The sequence below is a fragment of the Rhinoderma darwinii genome, chromosome 2 (assembly GCF_050947455.1).
Source record: "Rhinoderma darwinii isolate aRhiDar2 chromosome 2, aRhiDar2.hap1, whole genome shotgun sequence".
NCBI classification, from domain to species: domain Eukaryota; kingdom Metazoa; phylum Chordata; class Amphibia; order Anura; family Rhinodermatidae; genus Rhinoderma; species Rhinoderma darwinii.
In genome coordinates this window covers 313,007,191-313,034,162 of record NC_134688.1, presented here as the reverse complement: position 1 = coordinate 313,034,162, position 26,972 = coordinate 313,007,191, and the positions used below count along the sequence as shown (strand labels likewise).

The 26,972-nt window shown below is 45.8% G+C and overlaps 1 protein-coding gene across 4 annotated transcripts in view; it reads left to right on the top strand.

The window, feature by feature from the left end:
• Window positions 1–26,972, top strand: part of DCAF6 (DDB1 and CUL4 associated factor 6) — a 712,682-nt gene that overhangs the window by 562,681 nt on the left and 123,029 nt on the right. For 3 of the 4 annotated variants that reach the window (XM_075853536.1, XM_075853533.1, XM_075853535.1), the window contains one exon: window positions 16,754–16,795. The exons of the other annotated variant lie outside the window; for it this stretch is intronic. In XM_075853536.1, coding sequence (XP_075709651.1) covers window positions 16,754–16,795 — 42 coding nt within the window. The remainder of the gene's footprint in view (window positions 1–16,753; window positions 16,796–26,972) is intronic. 4 annotated transcript variants of the gene reach the window in all.

Genomic DNA, 26,972 nt, shown 5'->3' with positions numbered 1-26,972 from the left:
GCTAATGCCCTAGTATCGCCTCTGTGATAGAGTTCAGGTGATAATGTTTAATTCTGTACATTTTTAATAAGATTCAAATTCATATAGAAAATGAGAATATATAATGTACATTACTGCCACCACATGAGACCTTGTGTACACAAGGAGACACAAGTGGCATGCTGCTGACCACAGATTTATGTCTGGATACATCGTTTCACTTTATATCCATAATGTTTACAAATACATAATGTTTCAGAAGGTAAATTTCATTCTGTGCTCGCAATATGTAGTACATATATTTGTGTAAATATAGCGTAAATTATCAATACTGTCTGTAACCATGTGCATACACAGAGATAAAAATGGCAAGCAGCCAATAATGGATCCATGACCATGTTTAATACATTTATTTAGTTTCAGCATTTATACATGACAAGGGATAATAAAGTTCGGTCCAGTCTTACCTTGTATCTTGCTACTGTACCAATTCACACCTCCTTTATGTCTCCGACTTACCATAAACTCTAATTAGCCCAATAAAACACAGAGACGTTTGCTTCGAATGAATTGGCCATAGCAGCCATTTTATTAACGAACAAGAAAAACTATTCAATAAATAACATACCAAATAAATATACAAGAAATAAATAACCACCAATTTTTAACCTTTTCACGCAAACCCCATTCTAACCTCATTCACGTGAAAACCATTCACCCCTACAGAAAAATTGGGAAAGGAGGTCCTTGAAGCTCAGAAAGGAGGATCTAGCGCCACTCTGCCCATAAAACTGCAATTTTACCCCAGCCGTCCAAAAAACAGGCTCAGGGGTACCGTGACCAACAGCAGATGGCTAAAACTTCACATGTATTTACTCATCAGGACCCCACGCAGCAGGAGCCCAAATAAACCAGATCGCCCATAACATAATTTGGGAGGGACCATCCCTACTATAAATCCCTCCCCCACCCAAATTTGACCAACTCCAAGGACCCCCAAACCCGCCACAGCGAGCATATCTTGAACACCTCAAATATGCGAGTTCCCCCACAACAACATAGCCGCTCGATTTCTTTCTGAATCCTCAACACCCACAGATCCACACCCAACGCATTCAGATGCACCCCAACCGCCAACCAAAAATTGCCCACACCATACTCAGAATCTAAGTGACGCACAAACATCCCACGCCTACACTGACCTGATGGCCCTTCACGATCTGCGAGGTACAATCTCCGACCACACCACAACCACTCGGGGAAAAACGGACCATAGACGCAGCTGATCAAAGCGTATGTCACAAATCAGTTCCCGAAATGGACGGACACCCAGGTCATTCCCCCCAACGTGAAGCACCAGGACATCCAGCGCTCTATCCAGCCCCGCAGAATGATGGAACTCCGGTAAAACCCTTGCCCACGTCATGCCACAGAATCCGAGCCATCGCGACATAGCTACCGATCTCGCAAAACCCAGCTGGCGCCCGTTCGACCGAAACTCCGCCCGAACCGCCCCCCAATGGACATTCGAGTGCCCAAAGAATCACACCATGCACGGGGAATAATCTAAAATAAAATAAAAAAAACCTGTTAAACAAGTACACGAGCAAGCAGCACGAACCATCTTTCCCACCAAACAATAATTCCACCAACCACCCACACCTATGCAAGCAAATGGGTATGAACGTATGACTAAAAACGCTGAGATTGCCTCCCAAACACAGCGCACCACATCAGGTCTCAAACCCCAGCTTGCCGCCTCTGTAGCCACTCCGATCCGAAAAGAATGTGGCGCAAAAGACCTACCCTCCAGGCTAATGGACATTAAACACTTACAGAAAACAGCCGTAAACTGAAAACGAGACAGAAAACCCCCGTCCCCATGACGCAGCAATGGAGTTGACACTACATCAGTACCCCGTAAATAAGTCATTCCCAACAACACCCGGTTGCCCCTTCTTGACTGATCCGTTTTAGAACGCAAATCCAGAACTCCACCCGCCCTTTGAGCTGCAAAACATCCTCAACTAACAAACCACCCGGTCGTGACCCTTTGGGAGACACCAATTCCCCCAAACAGTGGCGTAGCTAAAGGCTCATGGGCCCAGGTGCAAAAGTTCAGTTTGGGCCCCCCTACGCATCTTCCCTTTTAGGGTATGTTCACACACAAACTCAAAAATGTCTGAAAATACGGAGCGGTTTTCAAGGGAAAACAGCTCCTGATTTTCTGACGTTTTTTAACCCACTCGCGTTTGTCGCTGCGTTTTTTACGGCCGTTTTTTTAAGCTGTTTTCAATAGAGTCTTTGAAAAACAGCTCCAAAAACGTCACAAGAAGTGACCTGCACTTCTTTTTAGCTGCCTTTTTTTACACGGCCGTTTTGAAAAACGGCCGGGCAAAAAAATGGCCCATCGTAACAGAACGCCGATTTTTCCCATTGAAGTCAATTGGCAGATGTTTGGTGACGTTCTGCTTCCGATTTTTCGGGCGTTTGCGGCCCAAAAAACGTCCGAAAATAGTTTGTGTGAACATACCCTAACTTTCAGCTGCATTGCTGGGTCTCTAAAGTAACCCATTAATGTAGCACTAGCCGCCAGGGAGGTTCTTACAGTCTTAAAAGATCAGTGGCACAACTCGTATGTTTTGCTTCTCCCTCAAAACAAAAATATATACATCGGAGACTAATAAAACAACTTTTATAACACGGCAGACTTACAGCGGCGCAGTTCTATGTATGATAGTATACCTAAATAATGAAGTCACCAAATAATGGTCATATACCAGCTCTACACAGTGTACAATTAATACACTACAGTTGTATCCCGTGACTCACAGGAGACGTCTTCTCCAATTTCCCTTTTCTTCTCTATCCAGGCCAGACCGCCATGACTTCTTCCAGCTATAACTTGTCTCTTTACAGAAACTACAAATTATGTTGCTTGCCCCAATAGCCCTCTTAGTGCCCCCTCCACCTTAATAGTGGCCCCATTTGTTCCCCAAACTGTACTAGTGCCCCCTTTTGTGCCCTACAAAATAATAGTGCCCCCACCTCAAAGTAATAGTGACCCACCACAAAATCATAATGCCTTTTTTGGGCCTTATATAGTAATAATACCAACTTTTTTGCCCCCACAAAAGGGATTGCTGCCCCCTATGTCCTCCTACACAGGATAAATTCCCCCTGGGCAGTTGATAATTTTATTAATTGCAAGATATTTAAAATGTTTTTCCCAGAATCATAAATTATCACCTATCAACAGTATATTTGATAATTTTCTTATTGCTGGATGCGATTGTGACGCCAGGGGTCCAAAACCCTCTGATCCTCCTCACTGCACCCCTGCAGTAAAGAGGAGCTTGAATGGAGCGGCTGTTGAGCATACGCCCGCCGCTCCATTCACTGTCTATGACAATGACGTAAACAGCCGAGCGCTGTACTCGGCTATTTCTGTCATTCTCATAGACTTTGAATGGAGCAGTAGAGTTCATGCACGACCGCTGCTCCATTCAATGTCCTGCTTACAGTGAGGAGGAATGGGGGGTCCGGGACTCCAGTTCTCATGATTGGTGGGGGTCCCAGTGATAACAAAATGATCACTTATCCTACGGATAAGTGGTAATTTACGATTCTGGCAAAAAACGTAAGAAAATGCCCCTGTTACTAGATATTATCTATAACACCTGTAGGAGTAGCCTCTTTATTATCTATAGCTTCCTAATGGATACTGGCATAGCAGAGCTGTGTGCTTCACATTACAGCACAGCTCCAGACCTCCAGTAATGTGCAATCATGACCCACAGTAACCTCTAGCCCCCTTATCAGTTTCTTCCCGATAACTGGAGGCTGGAGCTGTCCTGTAATGAATTATGACACTCAGTAACCTCTGTTATCAGTGTCCTGTCTGGCTGCTCTCACTGCTGAATCCTCCCGTTCTTGTCCTTTATTTGCAGGATAGAAATAACAGAGAGAAACAGCAAAGATCAAACAGTATAGGAAAAAAAACACTAAAGAAAGACAATGTAATTACGAGTGATGCCCGTCCTGCACTCACATAGATGTGGGGGAAACGAGCTGCCATGAGACATGAGCTTCTCCTTAGACAGCGTGCGGCAGTGTGTGTATCTAGACTCCTCCTCCCGTCTCCTCCAATCCAGTGCCGCAGAGCACAAGAATGGAGAGGGATTACACACGCTGATACACACGCAGCAGCACCTGCGCTGTGTAAAGATTTATCGAAGTGTGGCGAGGGGGGCCTGCGGGCCCCCCAGGCTTAGGGGCCCGGTCGCAAGTGCGACCGCTGCGACCCCTATAGCTACGCCACTGCCCCCACACGAAGCGCCCCGAAAAAAGCCCACGAAAAAGCCAACCTAAACAAATTCAACTCATACACGGAGGTACACACCACATCCACTGCAGACCCCAATCGTTCCAACAAAGCAAACGGCACCCGGCGACTTCTATCAGGCACCACCCGCCCTCTTCTGAACCCCCTCAGGGCCTGGCCAACCAGAAAATTCTTAGTGACGTCCCGCCGTCCCTGCTATTTGCAACTGAAGGCCAAGGCCACAACAAAGTGATTAACCTTAGCGACCGACCAACCCGCAGCCGACACATAGCCCAGGAAAGCAAGCAAGGCAACCATCCAATCTTCATCAGTAACAACCCCGTCCATTTCACGCAATCACTCTTCCTAATCTCGCCACGCTGCCTCGTAAGCAATCCACGTCCCTGGAGCAAAAGGAGAACGGATCAGCTGATTCGCTTCTTGGAGATCAGATCCCACAAGTGCGGAGGACATTCGAGACCCTCCGTCTCCGATTCCGGGGCCAAAAGCCAGAACCGATCCCACTGTAAGCGAGAAAGAGAACCAGCAATTGAGTTGTTGACCCCCGGGACGTGCACAGCAGTAACCCACACATTCAAAGACAAACACAAGAGGACTAAATGTCGCAACAAAGACAACAGGGGGAGAAAACGCAGAAACGTTGTTAATTGCCATCACCACCCCCATGTTGTCACAGTGAAAACGCACTTTCCTGTTCCTAAAACGCTCATCCCATATTGTAACCGCTACGACAATGGAAACAATTCCAGGAAAGCCAGGTTATGAACCCAACCCTCCTCAACCCAGGTATCAGCCCACTGACCCACACACCACTGCCCTCCGCAATACACCCCAAAAACCAGGCACATCAGTGAATAAGTTTCAGTCAAAATGATCAACAACTGGCGCCATGATAATTAATCGGCAATTGTACTGGTCAAGGAATTCTGACCACACCTCTAAGTCGTCACGATCTTCTTGGACCAAATGAACAAAATGATGAGGGCCCTTCACGCCCGCCGTTGCCTGTGCCAAACATTTACAGAAAATCCGACCCATAGGCATAATTCGATGTGCGAAATTACGTTTTCCCAGGAGAGATTGCAAATCGCGCAACGTGATTCTCCACAGCGTGCCGCGTTTTGCCCTCCAGCAACTTCAAATCTTGCAATTTCTCAGGGGGAAGGCGGCATTCCATGTCAATGTTGATACCCAGAAACACCATCACCAACCTCGGGCCCTCGGTTTTTGCAGGCGCAAGCGGAACCCCGAACCGCCTAGACACCCACTCTACTGTTGACAACAGACACTACACACCAGGGAACCCGCCGGCCCAACACAAAGAAAATCATCCAAGTAATGAATGATTGAGGCCACTCCTGCTACCTCGCAAATAACCCATTCCAGGAAAGAACTAAAGACTTCGAAATAGGTGCAGTAAATCGAGCAGCCCATCGGAAGACATACATCAACAAAATAACACCCCTCCCAATTGCAACACAACAGCCGAATGTTCTTGGGATGAACGTGCAGTAAACGGAAAGACGATTCGATATCCGTCTTCGCCATAAGCGCACCCTTGCCATACCACCTAACACAATCAACTGCCGCGTCAAAGGAGGTGTAAACCACAGAACAGAGAGACGGATCAATGCCATCTGTAATGACCGGGGGGTAGGGAAACGGACAAGTGAGCCCTAATCTACCCGCCACTCTGTCCCTGCCTACTTGCAACGACCCGCCCTAGGCGACGGGGTACAACTGGGCGGCGGTCCCTGCACTCAGTAAGTGCACGACAAACATACAAGGGAATACAAGCAAGGGAAAGGGGCAGTTGCCCACGGCAACACCGTGAGCAACCAGAGTGGTGAACGAGCCGAGTCAAGCCAGGAGTGTGTGAGGTACCAAACGAAGAGCAGAAGAGTAGTCAGTAAGCCAGGGTCTGTATGGAGCAGGAACAAAATAGAAGGAGCTATAGCTGGGCCAGGAAACCACACGAAAAAGAATAACAAGCAAGGAGGAACAGGAAATGCAGGTATAAATAGACAGAGGGCGGGAGCTAGCTGAGTCTGGCCAGGCTGCGATAGGCTCTCCCACTCCTAAGCCTGCCAGCCTGAGTGGTGGAAGCTGGAGTCAGTCTCAGGGATGTAGATTCAGGTGCTGACTGATTAATTAAGGGAGTTAACCCCGAAGCTGTGCCTGGCAGATCCTTTACACCATCATTCACTGAAGCCCCCTTTGGATGTGACAGGGGATGGATAAGCCTGAACTTGTTAGGTTCCTTCTTGGGGACCACCCCGAGAGGGAAAATCACCAAGTCAGAAAAGGGGGGGTGAAACAAAATGACCCATTCTACACAGCCCCACCTTTTTGCTCAGCTTATCAGCCACTATTAACGGGAACTCACGAGCAGACTTTAGGTTACGCAATGAAAAGGGGACCTCATGCGGAGGGGCAGGATACAAAAACCGACCTTAAACCCTAACTCCAGTAACTTTGCCTTATTCCTATCCGGGTACCTATCTAGATAAGGCAACATTTCTGCCAGCTTCACCGGCGTCTCCCCCATGCCCACCTGAACTGCCCCCTCTTCCTTTCCCTTCTTAACTGGTTCCCGACCGCTGGCTATGTTTTTACGGCCAGCAGTCAGTCAGGCTCCGTAAAAACCCGAGCCATAGACTTTTTACAGCTCGGGTTTTAACTTGCTGCCCGAGCGATTGGGCAGCTGAATGTCGGGTCTCCGGCTGTCAGTGACTGCCGGGGACCCTGAGGAGAGGATAGAAGCAACTTTCGCTGCTTCTGTCTTCTCCGATCTCTTTTACACAGCGCTCAATGAACCCTGTGTATAGGAATAGAGGCAGCGGCCGCGCCGCTGTCTCTATTGCTCCCGGTGTTCATGTGACTGGTGACATGATTGCCGGGTGCCGTTTACTGACAGGCTATTGCTGGGTCTTACTAGACCCAGCACAGCCCTATTGGTGACAATCCTCACTATGAGAGGGCTGATTTCCCCTGTAAAGTGCAAAAAAAATTAATAATAAATACACATAAAATACCCACCCCAAAAAAAAACGTCGTCCCCCCCCCCCAGCCAATCATTGTTGTAACGCTAGCGCTGACCCAATTACCCTAATATAGACATGTAATATATTAAAATTTATGGTAGAAAATGTCGATCACAAATAAAAGGTCTATTTTAGGGTAAAACTATGTTATTACCCAAAAAAAAATAGCTGAAACATAAAAATGTTATTTTTTTACTATTATTTTCAAACTTTAAGCCTAAAAATTCTAAAATAGCAAAAAGGATCTGTATGAAAACGATAAAAAAAAAGAAACCTGCATTGCCTACGGAAAAAACATTGCAAAAATCACGTTGTTAGCCCAACAAATAAAAAAGTTATAGCCATTTAACTAACGTGTGCTAAAAATGGCTAAACGGTGTCTGGTCCTGAAGGCTCAAAATAGCCCGGTCCTGAACTGGTTAAAGGAACAGGAGGACCGTGAGACGCTTCTCCGCAAACTGAGCAGGAGTGCTTGAGTTTGCAATCCGCCCGAATTTAGATTGTCCGTCATTAAACTGCCAGCATAAACTCGATTTGCTGTTTGCAGCCTCCGTAAACCCTGTAAGCTTCCCCTATGGCATTTAAATAGCAGAAAAGCCCGGAGCAATTCTTCAGCGCCTTCTCCCCGATAACACTTGCCCATATGGCAAACACTTGTAACCAGTTAAGAAAGGTTTGGGGTATCAATCTGTACCTACATTTTTCCTCCTTCCTACTCTACGCAATGCCTGGGAGGTGGGGCCAGGGCTTTAAAGCTTCCTTGTTTCTCCGGCGCGCGCTAGACCGACATCAGTGTCTCGTATGCGCCGTTATACTACTTGAACAGCTGAATATCAGCTGACCGGCATCTCGTGAACTAATACGAGTGATATCAGGCAATTCATACCCCTGAGGACGCTCCCCTAATGTGGTGCAGAAACGCGTAGGGAAGTGTGCCTGTAATCTGTGGCAATCAGATCCTACCAATATTTGCCAGCACATCTTAAGAGGTGTTGAAAACTACATCAGACTTGTCAGGCACTGTTCAATCAGTGCATGTTGATTGTCCATTTCACACTCCTCTTACTGTGCATTCTTGATCTGGCTGCCAACGCCTGTATTTGGATCTTTTGGCACTTTGTGCCCTACTATATTTTAATAAATTATCATTAAAGAATTATTTTAAACGTTTATACAGGTAGAACAAGTGTATTTCAATAAATTTAAACGTATACCTATTTATCACTGATTTTGGACCAATTCCTTCCTACTCTCCACTCTTTTTGGCTTTCTAAATTAAACTTCTCTAAGGGCAAGAGTGAAAAAATTTCGACATACTCGTCTTTCCATATTTTTTCCCTAACTTCTGGTTTTAAATATGCTCCCAGGGGTCCCTTGAAACAAACATAAACCCCCGCCTTTGCTTTATCGTCTAACCGCATCTGATCGACTTCTCCATCCTTATCCATCTGAACCGACACCGCCACCCCGGACTCCCGAACTTTAGTCTCTTGTCCCCCAAAGCCACCCCGCACAGACCCTAGCGACGTTCGTCCCGCATCCAGATGTCGAACCTGGAGGGCCGCTCTCTCCACCCAAGCTGGAAAAACGCCCGTTGTCGAAGCTCTCGCGGGCCGTCGACCTTCCACCGCCGAGCCTGCAGGGCGCCGCCCACCGCCGTTGCCCCGCACGACCACCGACTGTGGCCCTCAGGAGCTCCTCGTGTTTTCTCCACGGGAACAGTCAGGCCGCCTGACTGGAGCATCGCCAGGTTGGCCTGCCGCAGACCTGGATAAAAATGCTGTCCTGGGGCCTGAGGGCGTTCCCCGCCTCATGGAGACCGGACCCCCTGGCCCCGCTGGATCCGGTCGGCAAACGGGATTCCTGCCAGACGGAGGAGAGGGCACCAGGCCCGGCCTACAGGTTACCTGGAGGGGCTCCCAACTCTGCGCCGGACCCTGTGAGTAGCGTCAGGGTTTAATCTAGCTGGCGGCCTGGCCCTCCTGGACCGCTGTGGATTCACCAACTGGGGATCGCAGTCCTGCAATCCCCCAGTTGCCTACCCCTCCCTGGCCTTCATGTCCTGTGCTCCCTCTGCCGATGGCATGGCCGCACTAGACACCGCCGGTCCTACCACCTGACCAGCCAGCAGGGCCCTTAGCCACTCCAAGCCCCACTCGTCCACCATGTCCTGGAGCTGCTCCAGCAGCCTGCGAACTTCCGCTATCGCAGAAAATCCTTAGTGACAAAGGAAGAGGGGTGAGAAGCGTGAGAGCAGGAGCGAGCAGCAAGGACAACTGCTCCGCGTGCTGCTTCCAGTTAGACTGGCACTCAAACCAGAGCGCTGTCTAACCCAGCTCTTCCTCTTCCCCTCGTCATGTGGCCTTACCCTATGCCTCAAGGCTCGGATACGGCCGTTCTGTATATGTAATATAAATTAAATTTTCTTGGATCCAGCAACTGACATAGCAGGGGTTAAATCTCCATAGATGATGTGGCAGCGGTTTGCCTTGTTGGTCTGGTTGGGGAGGGTTTTTTAAACCTCTTTGTAAATTTTGTCCATGACTAAGGCCCCATGCACACGACCGTAAAAACGCCCGTAATTACAGCCCGTAATTATGGGCCTATAGACTTCTATTGGCCATGGGTACCTTACCGTTTGCGTACAGGAAGGTGTTCGGGCTGTTGAAAAATATAGAACATTTCTATTTCATGCCATAATTACGACACGGGCAGGCCCATAGAAGATTATGGGGCTACCGTAATAACGGGTGGCTACGTGTGTGCACCCGTAATTATGGAGGCGTTGCTAGGCGACGTCAGGGGATTTACATTTTTTAATAAAGAGAAGCAGAGAAAATGGTGTCTGAGTGATCATGTGACAGCATTTGCAGCCCCCTTTATTTACGGGTCCGTAAATGCGGATGACAATGGACCCATATTTACGGGCACGGGTCCGTAAATACGGGTTAAAAACGTGTGACAATTTACGGCCAGTCTTTACGGGAGGGAAAAAATATGGTCGTGTGCATGGGGCATGAGAGCTACACGCTTGAAGCATGTAGGCCGGTTCTTATTCCTGGATTGTTGTACTTATTTTAAGATGCCATAATAAAACTTTTGATTTTTTAACGGAGGACTCGCTGGACTATGGCCTATTCAAATGCTAGGATTCACTGGTGTAATATATGAGTAAAATATAACATTTATTTATAACTCTCTAAAAACAGGGGTACAATCACCACTGTGAAAAAGCCCCACCGTGTGTATAAAAACATATTAAATAATAAACACTGAGTTCTAATTCAATTGTGAACCTCCTATAGCTCAGTGTTCAACAAGAATATCAATACGGAATCAGCATTTGAAAAATGGGCATAACAATAGTCTTGACCCTAATTCACACTAGAGTCCGTGATAACCGCTCCGGAAGCTCCTAGTGTTGAGGTATACAAACAATGCTAGTGTTCCCAATGCTAAAAAATTCCTATTCACAACCGACCCTACGCGTTTCAATACTCATCATCAGGGGTCTGTAGCTTGGTCACTCTGGCCGGGATGCCAGCGATATTTAGTTCAGCAGCAGGTATTCTGCTGTACTCCACGGAAGCATGCTCGCATAGATGTCATAGATGCCGCTGACATATTCTTGTTGAACACTGAGCTATAGGAGGTTCACAATTGAATTAGAACTCAGTGTTTATTATTTAATACGTTTTTATACACACGGTGGGGCTTTTTCACAGTGGTGATTGTACCCCTGTTTTTAGAGAGTTATAAATAAATGTTATATTTTACTCATATATTACACCAGTGAATCCTTTAAAATTGTTATGTTGTGGGAGCACAATTGAATACATCTTTGAAATACAGTGAATTATACCTATTCAAATACTACATGACATGGTCCCGGAATGGATATTACTTTTTAAGTTCAATTCAGTGCTATAGAACATACAGGAGAATCCAGCACTGATCAGATGCAGTCAGAGGCAAAATACTCTCTGATTGGAGAAGTTCTCTTTCCTTTTCTTCTCCATATATCTCAGACCACCATGAATGCTTCTTTACCCATGACTCATCTCCGCAGAGATTGTTCCCAGATATCTTAAGCTCCTCACCTTTCAAACATCCTCCCCACCTTCTCAACACAAACTACCCATCCTAGTGTCCCCAAATACTGTACTGTAGAAATATTAGTGCCATACAGTTAGTCCCCCTGAAAGCACCACACACAGATAGTGCCACCTACAATATTTAGTGCCCCACATAGTGCCCTCAAAAAATATTGTGCCAAGCAAATATCTCATCCCTAACAGTAATAATTCTCACTAAGTGCCCCAAAACTTATTTTGGCAAGTATATATTGCCAATTACATTAATTGTATGAAGCAGAGTGCCCTTATTAGTAATAGTACTCCCCCATAGTTCCCCCTATAGTAATCCTTCTCCCCCAGAGAGTCCCACTAGTAATAGTGCACCCAATAGTAATAATGCTCCTCCAGAGTGCTCCAATTAGTATTAATGCTCCTATAGTGCCCCCATTAGTATTAGTGCTCCACCAGAGGGCTGCCATTAGTAATAATTTCCCCCATAGTACCCCCAAAGCTAAGAGTAGCAAAGAGCGGAAAAAATAAATCTAATACTCACCATGCTCCACACACAGTATATTGCCCCTATACATTATAATGACCACTTAGTGGCCTCCACACAGTATAATGCCCCCTCCCCTGGCTGCCACGCACAGCCCCCACCCTTGTAGATAGTGTTCCCCTGAAGATGGTGCCATACAGCCTCAATGTAGACAGTGCTATAATCCGCCACCTCCCATTCTAGACGATGCCATACAGCCCCCACCTCACCCTTGTAGACAGTGCCATACAGCCCCCACCTCCCCCTTATAGACAGCGCCATAAAGCCACCCACCTCACCAATGTAGACAGTGCCATACAGCCCCCACCTCCCCTTGTAGACAGTGCCATACATCCCCCCACCTCCCCATGTAGTCAGTGCTCCTCAAACAAAAAAAATGGTGCTCACCCGACGGGATCCTTGCGTAAGCCGGCATGATCCTGTTGCTTAGTACAGAGTTTCCCAACCTTTTCGGACTCCAGACACCGCTGGAAATTTTTTTTTCCTCAGGGCACCTTTACCAAAAACTGTTTAGAGAAAGACAGACAACGGCTAAAAACAAGCACTACACTCTTAGGGTATGTTCACACAGTGTTTTTTGTATAGCAGAAAAAATCTGCCTCAAAATTCCTTCGGGAAACGAGCGCCGCAGGTATTTTCTGCCTCCTATTAATTAAAATTAGAGGTCAGAGGTGGAAACCCCTTGAAGACCATCAGCCCACCACTCATAGTAAAATTACCATCAGCCCGCGACTCACATTAAAATAACCATCAGCCCGCCTCTCACAGTAAAATGAGCATAGGCCCACCACTCACAGTAAAATGACCATCAGCCCGCCACTCACAGATGCCCCCTGTAGATAGGGCCACACAGCCCCTTGTAGGTAGTGCCACACTGCCCCCTTATAGGTAGTGCCACAGCCCCCTTGTAGGTAGTGTGGCGTGCCACACAGCCCCCTTGTAGGTAGTGCCACACAGCCCCCTTGTAGGTAGTGTGGCGTGCCACACAGCCCCCCTGTGGGTAGTGCCCCCTTGTAGGTAGTGCCACACAGCCCCCTTGTAGATAGCATTCCCATTCCTGTAGATAGCACCACTGTAGCTCCCTCAAGGAGCGGAATCCCCCCTGTGGCCGGAGCACTTGATGTCTCTGTCCATATATGGACAGTGACATCAGGTGCAACTCATGAAGCGAAATCTCCGTCCACAGCGTTGCCGAAACTGTGACCAGGGATTCCACTCCAGTAGAAGCCCCTAACGCCTCTGTCTATTAATGGACAGTGACGTCAGGGGCTTCTCCTGTTGCTGAATCACTGGCAACCGGCCTCCTTCAGGGAGCTACAGTGCCGCTAGTAGATAGCAGAGCAGGGAGATGCCTCCCTGCTCTGCTATATTGTTTAATAGTATCTGAGTCCTAAGGACGCAGATGCTATTGAATATGACGTCACTACCACTGTAGTAGCCACAGCGGTCGCTAGCGGCGCGGCCAGCCATGCCCAGTCAAGCCGCTAGCAGCCGCTATGGCTGCTACAGTGGTAGCGACGCCACTGAGAGAAGAAGTGCCCGGGCCCAGCCACTCAGCAGCTTCCTTTCCGCCCGGGCACTACTTCTCTCAGTGGGGAGAAGCACAAGCAGGGGAAACACAAGCAGGGGAAGGGAGCCAGTGCATTGCCCCCTACTACCTGCTGAAGTGATGTGCCCTGTGCAATTGCCCTGGGTGCAGTGTAGGCCTCTATGGAGCCAGGCGATGCACACTAACACTACAGTAGGAACCCCTGCTCCCTTTTCAAGTTAAGTTGCTGTAGCGTCAGTGCGTTGTCATGTATGTGCACAGCCAGGGCCGGCCTTAGGGGTGTGCGACCTGTGCCTTTGCACAGGATGCATTACTCCAGCAGGTGGAAGGGGGCGCTGCACTGGCTCCCTTTCCCTGTTTGTTTCAGAAGCGCTCGGGCCCAGCGACTCAGCAGTCGCCAGGCCCAGGCGTTTCTTCACTCAGTAGCGTCGCTACCGCTGTAGCAGGTCATTTTACTGTGAGCTGCCAGTCACAGCGTCGGCAATGCTGTGGACGGGTATTCTGCTTCAGGAGTTTCCCCTGATATCACTGCCTATATATGGATAGAGACATCAAGTGGAGTGGAATACCCGGCCACACAGGGATTACGCTCTTTCTGGGAGCTACAGTGGCGCTAGCTACAGGAAGGATGGGGTGCTATCTACAAAGGGGTTGTGGCCTGTGTGGCACTACCTACATGGGGGCGGTGGGCTGTGTTGCACTACCAACAAGGGGGCTGTGTGGCACTACCAACAAGGGGGCTGTGGGCTATGTGGTACTACCTACCAGGGGGCTGTGTGGCACTCCCTACCAGAGGGCTGTGTGGCACTAGCTACCAGGGGGCAGTGTGGCACTACCTACCAGGGTGATGTGTGACACTACCTACCAGGGTGCTGTGTGGCACCACCTACAGGGGGCTGTGTGGCACTCTCTACAGGGGGCTGTGTGGCACTCTCTACAGGGGGCTATGTGGCACTCTCTACAGGGGGCCGTGTGGCACTCTCTACAGGGGGCCGTGTGGCACTCTACAGGGGGCCGTGTGGGGCTATCTACAAGGGGGCCTTGTGGCGCTATCTACAAGGGGGCTATGTAGCACTATCTACAAGGCGGCTGTGTGGCACTACCTACAAGGGGCTGTGTGCCACTACCTTCAAGGGGCTGTGTGGCACTACCTTCAAGGGGCTGTGTGGCACTATCTACAGGGGGAATCTGTGAGTGGTGGGCTGATGGTCATTCTACTGTGAGTGGGGGCTGATGGTCATTTTACTGTGAATGGGGAGCTGATGGTAATTTTACTGTGACCTCCAATTGAAATTAATGGGAGCCAGAAAATACCTGCGTCGCCCGTTTGAAGCTTTTTTGCCTGCGCATTTTGCATTAGCTTCAACGGCTTAGGAAAAGAACGCAAAAAAAAAAAAAAGATCAAGCAACGTTGTCAATTCCTAAAGGAATTTTAAGGCAGATTTTTTTTTTGCCATACAGAAAACACAGTGTGAACATAGTCTACGAGTGTAGTGCTTGTTTTTAGCTGTTTTCTGTCTTTTTTTGGTAGGGGTGCCCTGAGGATTTTTTCTGCACAGTCTCCTCATTTCAGGGGCTCAGAAGATGTTGGCCAAATTAACATTACCATATATAAAATGTTTTTTTTTAAATACTTTGTAGAGAATCCTTTGCAGGCCAAGACTGCAGGAAGTCTGGAACCCATGACATAATCAAACGCTGGGTTTCCTCCTTTGTGATGCTTTCCCAGGCATTTACTGCATCTGTCTTCCGTTGTTGCTTGTTTGTGAGTCTTTCTGACTAAAGTTTTGTCTTAAGCAAGTGAAATGCATTTTCGATCGGGTTGAGATCTGGTGATTGACTATTCCACTTCTTTGCCTTAAAAAAAACTCCTGGGTTGCTTTCGCAGTATGTTTTGAGTCATTGTCCATCTGTACTGTGAAGCGAAGTCCAATCAACCTTGCTGCATTTAGTTGAATCTGGGCAGAAAGTATATCCCTGAACACTTCAGAATTCATCCGGCTGCTTCTGTCTTCAGTCACATCATCAATAAACTCTAGTGACCCAGTGCCTTTGGCAGCCATGCATGCCCATGTCATCACACTGCCTCCACCATGTTTTACAGAGTATGTGGTGTGCTTTGGATCATGAGCCGTTCCAAGCCTTTTCCATACTTTTTTCCTCCCATCATTCTGGTACAGGTTGATCTTAGTTTCATCTGTCCAAAAATGCAAATTCCACAGCTGGAATCAACTCCAGACCTGCTTAATTGAGGATGGATTAATGAGGGCATAGCCCATGCAGCCCATTAAATAGCTTTTGAGATAATTGTCCAATTACCTTTGGTCCCTTGAAAAAGAGGCAGCTACATATTAAAGAGCTGTAATTCCTAAACCCTTCCTCAAATTAGGATGTGAATACCCTCAAATTAAAGCTGAGAGTCTGTACTTTAAGCATACAGTATATTAATTATATGTATATTGTATATACAGTATATTCAATATGTTTTGGTAAACCGCTAAAAGGCCAAAACTTGTGTCACTGTCCAATTAAATCTAGACCTAACTGTATATCTCTATACATGCTGGGCCCCGATTTAGGGGGCTATATATCCATGTCCTCCCCTCCATTCTCAGGCTGAGCTGAATATAGCTTGCTAACACCCCCTTCTAACTGCCATTGTACCTCTGACTTACTGGGTTTGCTGGCTTCCGAGAACCTTCTGGGGACATGATCTTCCTTTTCTGCTTACCGTTCTCAGTAGTCCTGCTTATCTTCTCTGGTCTCTTCAGCACAATCCAATCTGCTTTTCCCTGTAAACAGAAACAAAATTAGCCTACTCTCCTTCACATTACCTGCCTTAACTCCTCCTACACTAATCCCCTTACACAATTAACTTTACTCCCTCCCTAATTTCCTCACCCAATTACCTTACACCTGACAAAGCAAAATACCCTTAACCTGCATTATCCCTATTCCTACCAAACTATCTAAGGTACCCCACTACAACCCCTTTCTTCCTGGGGGCCAGATGGCCCTCCTTATGGTTGCTTACGGGCATTCTGCCCGTTCATCACACTTTATGAGTTTAGGCAAAAAAAAAAAATGTGCCACTGATTTAGAAGAAGCCTTCAGTAATAATGATGATGATATAAAAAATACATTTACAATTGTGAAGTTAATTGTTTTAATGGTTTAAATAATTGTGTCTTCTCATCTTGACAGATTAAGTGTCGGAGGGCCATCAGTAAGTGATAGATTAACCAGGTAACCTTTATAAATTTGACTGGTAAAGTTTAACTAACAAGTTTGCTGCATGAGTTTTAAAAAGTAACGAAAATATAGCCTTAAATGCTTCAAATTTGATCATACCGTGTTTCCCCGAAAGTAAGACAGTGTCTTACTTTCTTTTTATCCCCAAAAGCCCCACTATGTCTTACTTTCGGGGTATGTCTTATATTGGAAAAAAATTGTCTAATTATTATTTTTTTTTTTTTCACAAACTTTATTTAACTGTTTTACATTTTTTTTTTTAGTCCCACCAGGGGACTTCACTATGCGATGTGCCGATCGCATATATAATGCTTTGGTATACTTAGTATACCGAAGCATTATTGCCTGTCAGTGTAAAACTGACAGGCAACCTATTAGGTCATGCCTCCGGCATCGCCTAACAGGCAGATGCTGAAGGCAGACCTGGGGGTCTTTGTTAGACCCCCGGCTGTCATGGAAACCCGACGGCGACCCGCGATTTGTTTGCGGGGGCGCCGATCGGGTGACAGAGGGAGCTCCCCCCTCTGTCAAACACATTAAATGCCGCTGTCACTATTGACAGCGGCATTTAGTGGGTTAAACTGCCGGAATCGGCGCGCGCTTCGATTCCGGCAGTTGCAGCAGGAGCCAGGCTGTGTATAACAGCCGTGCTCCTGCCGCTGATCGCATGGGTACAGTCTCAGTACCCGCGCCATCACAGGACGGATATATCCGTCCTCCTGCGCGAACTAGCAGCTGCTGAGGACGGATATATCCGGCGCGGTGACGTATGGAGAGGGGGCGGCGCGGAAGTGGGCAGGAGGCGGCAATACCCCCGTGTTTCCCCGAAAGTAAGACATATGTCTTGCTTTCGGGGTACGGCTTATATTAGCCGACCCCCCTGAAACCCCCGATACGTCTTACAATCGGGGGTGTCTTACTATCGGGGAAACACGGTAGTATAACAAATGATCCTCTGACGTACAAGCCTAATATATATATTTTTTTAAATTCTGTACTGTAATTATAACTTATGGTATGGTTAACATATCTGTCGCTAAAAAAATTAAAATTACTAAAATTAACCAGCATCTTTAGGCTATGTTCACACTGGGCAAATTTGCCGCAGATTTTTTTATCCTGATACACGGATGGAAGATTAGCAGCGTATTACAGTAGCAGCATAATAGATAAGAACAGTTCTCATCGACATGCTGCAGAAAAAAATCAGCTGAGCAAATGTGCATAATTTGACCTGCGGTGCGGATTTTTAATCGATCGAATGTAAATTTATTCTGTGGAATTGTAAAGGATCTGCCAGGCACAGCTTCGGGGTTAACTTCCAGAGGTAATCAGTCTTCACCTGAGTCTATCTCCAGCTTCCACCACTCAGGCTGGCAGGCTTAGGAGTGGGAGAGCCTATCGCAGCCTGGCCAGACTCAGCTAGCTCCCGCCCTCGGTCTATTTATAGCTGCCTTTCCTGTTCCTCCTTGCTTGTGATTCTTTCCTTGTGGTTTCCTGGCCCAGCTACAGCTCCTACTATTTGATCCTGCTCCATACTGACCCTGGCTTTCTGACTACTCTTTTGCTCTGTGTTTGGTACCTCGTGCTCTCCTGGTTTGACTTGGCTCGTTCACCACTCTGTTGCTCACGGTGTTGCCGTGGGCAACTTCCCCTTTCCCTTTGCTTTATATTCCCTTGTATGTTTGTCTCGTGCACTTACTGAGCGTAGGGACCGCCGCACAGTTGTACCCCGTCGCCTAGGGCGGGTCGTTGCAAGTAGGCAGGGACAGAGTGGCGGGTAGATTAGGGCTCACTTGTCCGTTTCCCTACCCCTATCATTACAGGAATAGTTACATTTTTGTTGTGGATCTTCTCCATTGATTTCAATGGGAAAGTTAAAAAAACTGCAGCAAATAGAAAATGTTGTGATTTTGTTGGGGGAAAAGTTGAGAATTCACTGCAAAAATCGCAAATCTGAAAAAGAATCAAAAAGCTTTTTCTTGTTTAAAAGTAATAAAAAAAAGTCAATACTTACTTCACTGACTTTGCCATAGAGGCAGCTCCTCGTTTCCCCCAGCTGTTCTCTGTGCTGCTGGTCTCTCGGCATGATGTATCATCCCATGTAACTGCTGCAGCGGTCACATGGGCTGCAACATTATCACATGAATCCGGGCTGCATATAGACCAGACATGGGAAGCAGGGACGCATTGCTGAGGTAAGTATTGATTTTTATTTCTAACAATTTGGTGCAGACTTTTGGCCGGAATTCCCTGCGGGTCCTAGGTCAATTATACAGCAGACCTTTCCACAGTGTATGCGACCTGCGTGAACATGCCCTTATGGGTCGTAGCCTCTATTTTTAAGTCAAACACCGTACCAAGCCTCAAAAAAAACTATTTAAAACAAAAAGAGCACAAAAATTGGAATATAAAAATATTATTACAGGGATTGTCTCATGAAGACCACCCCTTTTTAAACATAGCTGGTGCAGTTATCCGGCTTTTCTACCCCCAGCGATGAGCTGTTATAGCCAGGGGAAAACAAAAACACATATTTCCCAGGCACCAGCATGGGAAACGTAGCATTACATGCGGCCAGTCAAATCAATGGCCTCACTTGTAATGCCACTCTTTCAGAGTGGCTCTCCGTTCTGGCACATAGAGGGGTTTCCCAAGTGTGGGACCCCCTCTAATGTAGTCCATATACCCTAATAGGGTATACGGACAGGGGTATTTGTCGTGGCCTCAGCAGTCCTGTGCTGTATATGCAGTGCCGAACCTGCCATGAGGCGAGGTGAGCTGACAGCCTCAGGTGACACCACCTTCCCGAAAAAGACCAGGGACAGACTGGACTGGGGGGAGGGGGCATGCAGACTTAGCACACGTGCCGCATGATGTGCACGTCTGTAACACTCCTCCTCTCTGACGCTGTACGCAGCATGCGCTGCCAGAGAGGAGCAGGTCTGCAGGAGGAGCGGTCAATCGAAGAGGAGAAGTGATGAGATGTACGAGGTACGTTCCTGCCTTAACTCAGTCGGGCGAAGCTGCTGGGACCGGGACCCAGTAGTATACTGCAAGGGGGATCTGGGCATTTTACTGACAGCCAAGGGCTCTATGGGGCTAGAATAATCCACCCCATAGAGCCCTCACATCACTATAATGAAAGGATAGGGGGGGGGGGGGGGGGGTCTGAGCATCTGACTTACTGCAGATGGCTCTGTAGGGGGGGATTCTGCTCCACCCCTTTGGAGCAGTCAGCTAGATGCTCAGACCCACCTAACCTTGCAGTATAGTAACTAGTCAGGGCTCTATGGGGGGGATAATTCCCCCCTATAGAGCCCTCTGCTGTCAGTAAAACGCCCAGACCCCCCCTTGCAGTATACTCCCGGCCCCCCCAGCGTTGGCCGACCCCTTTTAAATTAGTTGGGGCAGGAAGCTGAGCGCAGTATAATCCTTCCCCATAAACCTGCTCCCGCTAATTCAAAAGTGATCGGCCGATGCTGAAGGTTGGGGAATTCTACAAGGGGCGGTCTGAGCATTTTACTGACAGCTGACGGCTCTATAGAGTCCTCATTAGCTACCATACAGCAAGGTTAGCTGGGTCTGAGTGTCTGACTGACTGCTGAGGACTCTAAGGGGAATCCGCCCCCTTAGAGCCCTCAGCAGTCAGTTAAATGCCCAGACCCCCACCTTGCAGTATAGTAATTAGTGAGGGCTCTATGGGGGGGGGGGGATTATTCAGCCGCATAGAGCCCTCAACTGTCAGTAAGGTGCTCAGGCAACCGCCCCATCACTTAAATTAGTGGGGGCAAGAAGCTGAGCACAGTTTATCTCCCCCCACAGCATTCCCCCACAGCAGTCAGAGTCTGTACCCTCCTTGCAGTATAATCCCCCCATAGCACGCTCAGTACTTATTATACTGCAAGGGGGGGGGGTTTCAGTGTGATTGGTGCAACTTTCTAATTACTTTTTATTAAAAATAATTTTTACTTTTTGATATACAGCTGCTTTGTATCCTGTATACAGAGCAGCTGTATATAGCGCTGAATCCTGTATCCGTCAGGTCAGCGGGACTGACTGATTCAGTGTCAGCGGGTCCTGCAGAATCGAGCTGTTACCAATCACATATAAGTTCATATTTTAGATGTGATCGATAATAGGCGACCTCTTGGATTCAGGTCTCAGCGCTATATACAGCTGCTCTGTATACAGGATACAAAGCAGCTGTATCTCAAAAAGTAACAATAATTAATCATTTTCAACAAAAAGTAATTAAAACTTGCAACAATCGATTTGAGATATATATATATATATATATATATATATATATATATATTTATATATATATATATATATATATAGAAACAAACATATAATAGGAGCAGCACTGTGCAAAAAAACAAAAACAGCTGGTGCTAAGCTTCAAATAACAGGGAGTGACGTTCTCCCAGTAAGGTATATGGAAAAAATCGAGCAAAGAAGCAGCACTCAATAGCAAAAAATGAAATTTATTCACCCAACACAGCAACGTTTCACTTCCTCCATGGAAGCATTTTCAAGCAATTAGTGAAAAGCACACACAGGTATATATAGGGAGCACAAAGCTCAATTAACAAATCATCTAAATAGCAGCAATTATACACTTCATATTGAAAAAAATACCCCGTGTAACAGTGTAACAAAATATTACATATATGTGTACAAGAGTCAAACATTGACAAATGGTATGAAGAACTTTAAAATTCCAACGAGTGTAATACGTGCCTATAAAATAGTGTAATGCATTAATTGCATATTGATTAATAATCACATTATAATACACAATAGCTGGCACTCACCAATCTGGAGAAACAAGGACATCCTGAACAGAACATGTGTGGAATTAAAATTTCCGGCGTTACAAACACCGAACTGCGCATGCCCCAACTCTATCTGTCCATTGGGTAAGGCTATCACATGTGATCTGACTCGCCGTGACGATGCACAGCGATGCAACAGCTGACATGATTACATCACTAGCAGAGGCCCATCAAATCGCACAGTCGTGTTAGGGTCAATGCAACCTAATACGCCATGTTTGTTAAGGGCAAATATGCCAGAACTACAGTTTACAGGGTAGAGATACCACTAAAATACCTCTAATGAAGTCGTGAATAACACATTCCGCTAGTCAAGAAGGAGTGTATGAAAACTGTGTATAAGATGCACAGTGGTAGGTTTTGCTCAATTGGAATACCTTATGTCCCAAGAGACAAGAGAACGCCCGCTCACATAGCGTGCAGAACTCAAGTCCCACGAAGAAATACTCAACCAATGCGATGATCTATCATCAACAAAGAGGCGCATAGTATTACTCGGATCTCTGGAAAATGAGCAAAAACCTGTACCTCCAAATCAGAACTCCCCCGTTGCGGAGCTATCATTCACGGCTCAAAACGTATATATATAAAAAGAGTCAATAAGCAACCCAAATGATACTGAACAAACATAGATGGCAGATGTCGTGGAGCTGTGCAAAATCAACAACATTATTGCAGTTCACATAGATAAAGAAAAATAAAAATAAAAATTTAAATGACATTTTTTTTTATTCAATAACACTCTCCTATGACAGAAAAAAAGAGGCCACATGTGTACAGAATTCCTTGTTCCAGTTGGCAAGTGTCTTCCAATATCAATATCGAGACTTCAATCTATAAAAAAGAAGAAAGAAGAAGTATATTAAAAATTACAGTATAATAGCTTTCCTATTCCTATACATCAGACAATATCTAGAGTAGTGAAGGGATCATGAACAGATATCATTAGGCAAAGGAATCCCCAAGGAACGCCGCAGAGGCCAAATCTAAAGGCTGTACATGAAGAGAATGACCTCTCAAAACCATCTGGACCACAATGTCCTAGATGTAATAAAATACTTATTTGAATACATTCAAGGGGTAATCAATATTGAGACCGTTAGGGTAGAGGGAATTTAGTCTATTGATCCACTGAACCTCCCGTTGTTTAAGGATCAATTCCCTATTCCCTCCCCGTTTGAGGGGGGGAACCCTATCAATGATGCAAAATCTAAGTTGTTGTACACTATGACCCATTTCCACAAATGCCTAATGATATCTGTTCATGATCCCTTCACTACTCTAGATATTGTCTGATGTATTGGAATAGGAAAGCTATTATACTGTAATTTTTAATATACTTCTTCTTTCTTCTTTTTTATAGATTGAAGTCTCGATATTGATATTGGAAGACACTTGCCAACTGGAACAAGGAATTCTGTACACATGTGGCCTCTTTTTTTCTGTCATAGGAGAGTGTTATTGAATAAAAAAAAATGTCATTTACATTTTTATTTAGATTTTTCTTTATCTATGTGAACTGCAATAATGTTGTTGATTTTGCACAGCTCCACGACATCTGCCATCTATGTTTGTTCAGTATCATTTGGGTTGCTTATTGACTCTTTTTATATATATACGTTTTGAGCCGTGAATGATAGCTCCGCAACGGGGGAGTTCTGATTTGAAGGTACAGGTTTTTGCTAATTTTCCAGAGATCCCTTAATAGGAGTAATACTATGTGCCTCTGTGTTGATGATAGATCATCGCATTGGTTGAGTATTTCTTCGTGGGACTTGAGTTCTGCACGCTATGTGAGCGGGCGTTCTCTTGTCTCTTGGGACATAAGGTATTCCAATTGAGCAAAACCTACCACTGTGCATCTTATACACAGTTTTCATACACTCCTTCTTGACTAGCGGAATGTGTTATTCACGACTTCATTAGAGGTATTTTAGTGGTATCTCTACCCTGTAAACTGTAGTTCTGGCATATTTGCCCTTAACAAACATGGCGTATTAGGTTGCATTGACCCTAACACGACTGTGCGATTTGATGGGCCTCTGCTAGTGATGTAATCATGTCAGCTGTTGCGTCGCTGTGCATCGTCACGGCGAGTCAGATCACATGTGATAGCCTTACCCAATGGACAGATAGAGTTAGGGCATGCGCAGTTCGGTGTTTGTAACGCCGGAAATTTTAATTCCACACATGTTCTGTTCAGGATGTCCTTGTTTCTCCAGATTGGTGAGTGCCAGCTATTGTGTATTATAATGTGATTATTAATCAATATCCAATTAATGCATTACACTATTTTATAGGCACGTATTACACTCGTTGGAATTTTAAAGTTCTTCATACCATTTGTCAATGTTTGACTCTTGTACACATATATGTAATATTTTGTTACACTGTTACACGGGGTATTTTTTTCAATATGAAGTGTATAATTGCTGCTATTTAGAGGATTTGTTAATTGAGCTTTGTGCTCCCTATATATACCTGTGTGTGCTTTTCACTAATTGCTTGAAAATGCTTCCATGGAGGAAGTGAAACGTTGCTGTGTTGGGTGAATAAATTTCATTTTTTGCTATTGAGTGCTGCTTCTTTGCTCGATTTTTTATATATATATATATATATATATATATATATATATATATATATATATATATATATATATATATATATATATACAGTGAAGGAAATAAGTATTTGATCCCTTGCTGATTTTCTAAGTTTGCCCACTGTCAAAGACATTAACAGTCTAGAATTTTTAGGCTAGGTTAATTTTACCAATGAGAGATAGATTATATAAAAAAACAAAAAACAGAAAATCACATTGTCAAAATTATATATATGTATTTTCATTGTGCACAGAGAAATAAGTATTTGATCCCTTTGGCAAACAAGACTTAATACTTGGTGGCAAAACCCTTGTTGGCAAGCACAGCAGTCAGACGTTTTTTGTAGTTGATGATGAGGTTTGCACACGTTAGATGGAATTTTGGCCCACTCCTCTTTGCAGATCATCTGTAAATCATTAAGATTTCGAGGCTGTCGCTTGGCAACTCGGATCTTCAGCTCCCTCCATAAGTTTTCGATGGGATTAAGGTCTGGAGACTGGCTAGGCCACACCATGACCTTAATGTTCTTCTTTTTGAGCCACTCCTTTGTTGCCTTGGCTGTATGTTTCGGGTCGTTGTCGTGCTGGAAGACCCAGCCACGAGCCATTTTTAATGTCCTGGTGGAGGGAAGGAGGTTGTCACTCAGGATTTGACGGTACATGGCTCCATCCATTCTCCCATTGATGCGGTGAAGTAGTCCTGTGCCCTTAGCAGAGAAACACCCCCAAAACATAATGTTTCCACCTCCATGCTTGACAGTGGGGATGGTGTTCTTTGGGTCATAGGCAGCATTTCTCTTCCTCCAAACACGGTGAGTTGAGTTAATGCCAAAGAGCTCAATTTTAGTCTTATCTGACCACAGCACCTTCTCCCAATCACTCTCAGAATCACCCAGATGTTCATTTGCAAACTTCAGACGGGCCTGTACATGTGCCTTCTTGAGCAGGGGGACCTTGCGGGCACTGCAGGATTTGAATCCATTACGGCGTAATGTGTTACCAATGGTTTTCTTGGTGACTGTGGTCCCAGGTGCCTTGAGATCATTAACAAGTTCCCCCCGTGTAGTTTTCGGCTGAGCTCTCACCTTCCTCAGGATCAAGGATACCCCATGAGGTGAGATTTTGCATGGAGCCCCAGATCGATGTCGATTGACAGTCATTTTGTATGTCTTCCATTTTCTTACTATTGCACCAACAGTTGTCTCCTTCTCACCCAGCACCTTACTTATGGTTTTGTAGCCCATTCCAGCCTTGTGCAGGTCTATGATCTTGTTCCTGACATCCTTAGAAAGCTCTTTGGTCTTGCTCATGTTGTAGAGGTTAGAGTCAGACTGATTAATTGAGTCTGTGGACAGGAGTCTTTTATACAGGTGACCATTTAAGACAGCTGTCTTTAATGCAGGCACCAAGTTGATTTGGAGCGTGTAACTGGTCTGGAGGAGGCTGAACTCTTAATGGTTGGTAGGGGATCAAATACTTAAATACTTATTTCTCTGTGCACAATGCAAATAAGTATATATAATTTTGACAATGTGATTTTCTTTTTTTTTTTTTATATATATAATCTATCTCTCACTGGTAAAATTAACCTAGCCTAAAAATTCTAGACTGTTCATGTCTTTGACAGTGGGCAAACTTACAAAATCAGCAAGGGATCAAATACTTATTTCCTTCACTGTATATGTATATATATATATATATATATATATATATATATATATATATAATACGTTTTTAAAGGTGTACATAGCCTTTAAATCGTAACTAAACTTTTATCTTGTCATAGTGACATGTCAGAAGTTTTCATCGGTGTGGGACCGAGCACTGAGACCCACAGCGATCGCTAAAACGAAGCAGCAGAAGTGCTCGGGTGAGCGATGTGCCGCTTCATTTATGATCGACCTTCAGCCGAGTGAGCGGTGTACGGACTCATAGACTTTCTATTGAGCCTGTACACTGCTCCAAAGAAAGCCAAACAAAATTGAAGCGGCGCACCGCTCACCCGAGCACTCCTGCTGCTTCGTTTTAGCGACTAGTGGGGGGTCTCAGTGTTTGGACCCCACTGATCAAAACTTCTGACATGTCAAAAGTTTTTTAAAAAGTTGTTACACTTTAAAGAGAACCTGTCACCTGCCCATAGATGTGCATTTGAGTGCAGCATGTAATGGTCAGGGCTGCACCAACTCTGGGGCACTTTCCATTTTTTTCCTACCCCCTTTCCTTATTTAGATATCGGTGCCGTAATATTTGGCGCCCGATATTTAAATAACCCCATGAACTGTCAATGGGGCGGTAATTGACAAGGGGGTGTGTAACATCGCTGTGACACTGTCCAATCAGCTACGGACAGTGTCAACCCCAATAGCTGGAGAGAGGAGAGCATGTGCGCGCGCACTTTCTCACTCTTCAGCTCTCGCCAGGCAAGTACAAGATTGTGTGATCTCTCGCGAGAGATCAGTCTTGTCGTCCTTGTCTGCCGAGAGCTAAAGAGTGAGAGCGTGCGTGCGTGCACAGCTCCGATGCCATGGAACAGAAGAAGAAGAATTCACACTCTTCTCCTCTTCTTTTCTGTAGTGGTGGCAGAGCTGCGAGCTCAGGCGCACACGCTCTCCTCTCTCCAGCTCTTGCTGTGGCCCTGTCCGTAGCTGATTGGACAGTGTCACAGCGATGTTACACACCGCCTTGCCAATTACCTCCCCATTGACAGTTCAGGGGGTTATTTAAATAT